General features: G+C 36.1%; 1 protein-coding gene across 3 annotated transcripts in view; it reads left to right on the top strand.

Annotated features, from left to right (window-relative positions):
- Positions 1-288: 288 nt before the first annotated feature.
- The window catches only part of LOC117115728, a 5,026-nt gene continuing 2,856 nt past the window's right edge, over positions 289-2,458 (top strand). The window contains exon 1 of one of the 3 annotated variants that reach the window (XM_033259651.1): positions 289-1,393. In XM_033259651.1, coding sequence (XP_033115542.1) covers positions 291-1,393 — 1,103 coding nt within the window. In that variant the 5' untranslated portion in view covers positions 289-290. Of the gene's footprint in view, positions 1,800-2,458 lie in introns of all 3 variants that reach the window. The other 2 variants (XM_033259652.1, XM_033259650.1) reach the window with 2 other exon arrangements.

Below are 2,458 nucleotides of genomic sequence, written 5' to 3'. Positions count from 1 at the left end.
TGTAAGTTTTCCAATTCTCTCGCGTATTTCCCTTTATTTTCATCGGAGGAGGGGGAGGTAGTAGAAGACTCGAATTCTGTGGTGCTTCATTTGCCATCTTGAAAGGTTTACACCGCTGCCACCATGTTGTTTGTGTCCTATATTTACATGAACATAATCATAGCACAACACAACTTCAGTTCGCCATGTTACTTTCTTTATTCCCCTTGCTCAATCCTCACATGTCATAGAGGGCGGTAAACAGAATATTGCAAAGATGAGGTGTGGTATTATTGCCTAACAATATTGACATGAGTTATTGCAGTTTATCAGGCATTATTGTTAATGAAATGATGGAGGAATGTGATAGGATGAATATAGTATTGGAAGACAACATGCTTAGACTAAAGGGCAATGACCTTTCAAATATTGATGGTAAAACACTTGCAGAGTTAATCAGGGTAATTATTCAGCCTTATGATTATGATGATGATGATTATGATGATGATAATTATTACCTTTTCAGATGGAGTGATTATTCTCTTTCAGCTGATAACCTACAAAGGCTGGTTGAATCAGGTGTAAATATGAGACCGAGACTGAATTGGAAAAGCATAGATTTGAGTACGATTAACCTGTCATCAGTCAGTGGTAGAACATTAGCTTGCCTTTTTAAGATTTCTCCAGACCTGAGCCATATTGACATGAGTTATTGCAGTTTATCAGGCATTATTGTTAATGAAATGATGAAGGAATGTGGTAGGATGAATATAGTATTGAAAGACAACATGCTTGGACTAAAGGGCAATGACCTTTCAGATATCGATGGTAAATCACTTGTAGAGTTAGTCAGAGTAATTCATCTTCCTTATGATAAGCATTGTGGTGCTATTGAACCTTTCAGATGGAGGGATTATTCTCTTTCAGCTGATAACCTACAAAGGCTGGTTGAATCAGGTGTAAATATGAGACTGAATAGAAAATGGATAGATTTGAGTAAGATTAACCTATCTTCAGTCAGTGGTAGAACATTAGCTTGCCTTATTAAGATTTCCCCAGACACAAGCCATATTGACATGAGTTATTGCAGTTTATCAGGCATTATTGTTAATGAAATGATGGAGGAATGTGGTAGGATGAATATAGTATTGGAAGACAACATGCTTAGACTAAAGGGCAATGACCTTTCAGATATTGATGGTAAATCACTTGTAGAGTTAGTCAGAGTAAATCATCCTCCTTATAAGCATTTTGGTGCTTTTAACCCTTTCAGATGGAGTGATTATTCTCTTTCAGCTGATAACCTACAAAGGCTGGTTGAATCAGGTGTAAATATGAGACTGAGACTGAATTGGAAAAGAATAGATTTGAGTAAGATTAACCTGTCATCAGTCAGTGGTAGAACATTAGCTTGTCTTATTAAGATTTCTCCAGACACGAGCCATATTGACATGAGTTATTGCAGTTTATCAGGCATTATTGTTAATGAAATAATAGAAGAATGTGGTAGGATGAATATAGTATTGAAAGACAACATGCTTGGACTAAAGGGCAATGACCTTTCAGATATTGATGGTAAATCACTTGTAGAGTTAGTCAGAGTAAATCATCCTCCTTATAAGCAATATGGTGCTATTAAACCTTTCAGATGGAGTGATTATTCTCTTTCAGCTGATAACCTACAAAGGCTGGTTGAATCAGGTGTAAATATGAGACTGAATGGAAAATCGATAGATTTGAGTAAGATTAACCTATCTTCAGTCAGTGGTAGAACATTAGCTTGCCTTATTAAGATTTCCCCAGACACGAGCCATATTGACATGAGTTTTTGCAGTTTATCGGGCATTATTGTTAATGAAATGATGGAGGAATGTGGTAGGATGAATATAGTATTGAAAGACAACATGCTTGAACTAAAGGGCAATGACCTTTCAGATATTGATGGTAAATCACTTGTAGAGTTAGTCAGAGTAATTCATCCTCCTTATGTTAAGTATTATGGTACTTTTGAACCTTTCAGATGGAGGGATTATTCTCTTTCAGCTGATAACCTACAAAGGCTGGTTGAATCAGGTGTAAATATGAGACTGAATGGAAAATGGATAGATTTGCGTAAGATTAACCTATCTTCAGTCAGTGGTAGAACATTAGCTTGCCTTATTAAGATTTCCCCAGACATGAGCCATATTGACATGAGTTATTGCAGTTTATCAGGCATTATTGTTAATGAAATGATGGAGGAATGTGATAGGATGAATATAGTATTGGAAGACAACATGCTTAGACTAAAGGGCAATGACCTTTCAAATATTGATGGTAAATCACTTGCAGAGTTAATCAGGGTAATTATTCAGCCTTATGATGATGATGATTATGATGATAATTATGACCTTTTCAGATGGAGTGATTATTCTCTTTCAGCTGATAACCTACAAAGGCTGGTTGAATCAGGTGTAAATATGAGACTGAGACTGAATTG

The sequence above is a fragment of the Anneissia japonica genome, unplaced genomic scaffold, assembly GCF_011630105.1.
Source record: "Anneissia japonica isolate Jap-2015-1 unplaced genomic scaffold, ASM1163010v1 scaffold3262_len730253_cov190, whole genome shotgun sequence".
Taxonomy (NCBI): Eukaryota; Metazoa; Echinodermata; class Crinoidea; order Comatulida; family Comatulidae; genus Anneissia; species Anneissia japonica.
The sequence above is the reverse complement of the archived record's forward strand: the minus strand, read 5'-3'. Positions and strand labels throughout refer to the sequence as shown.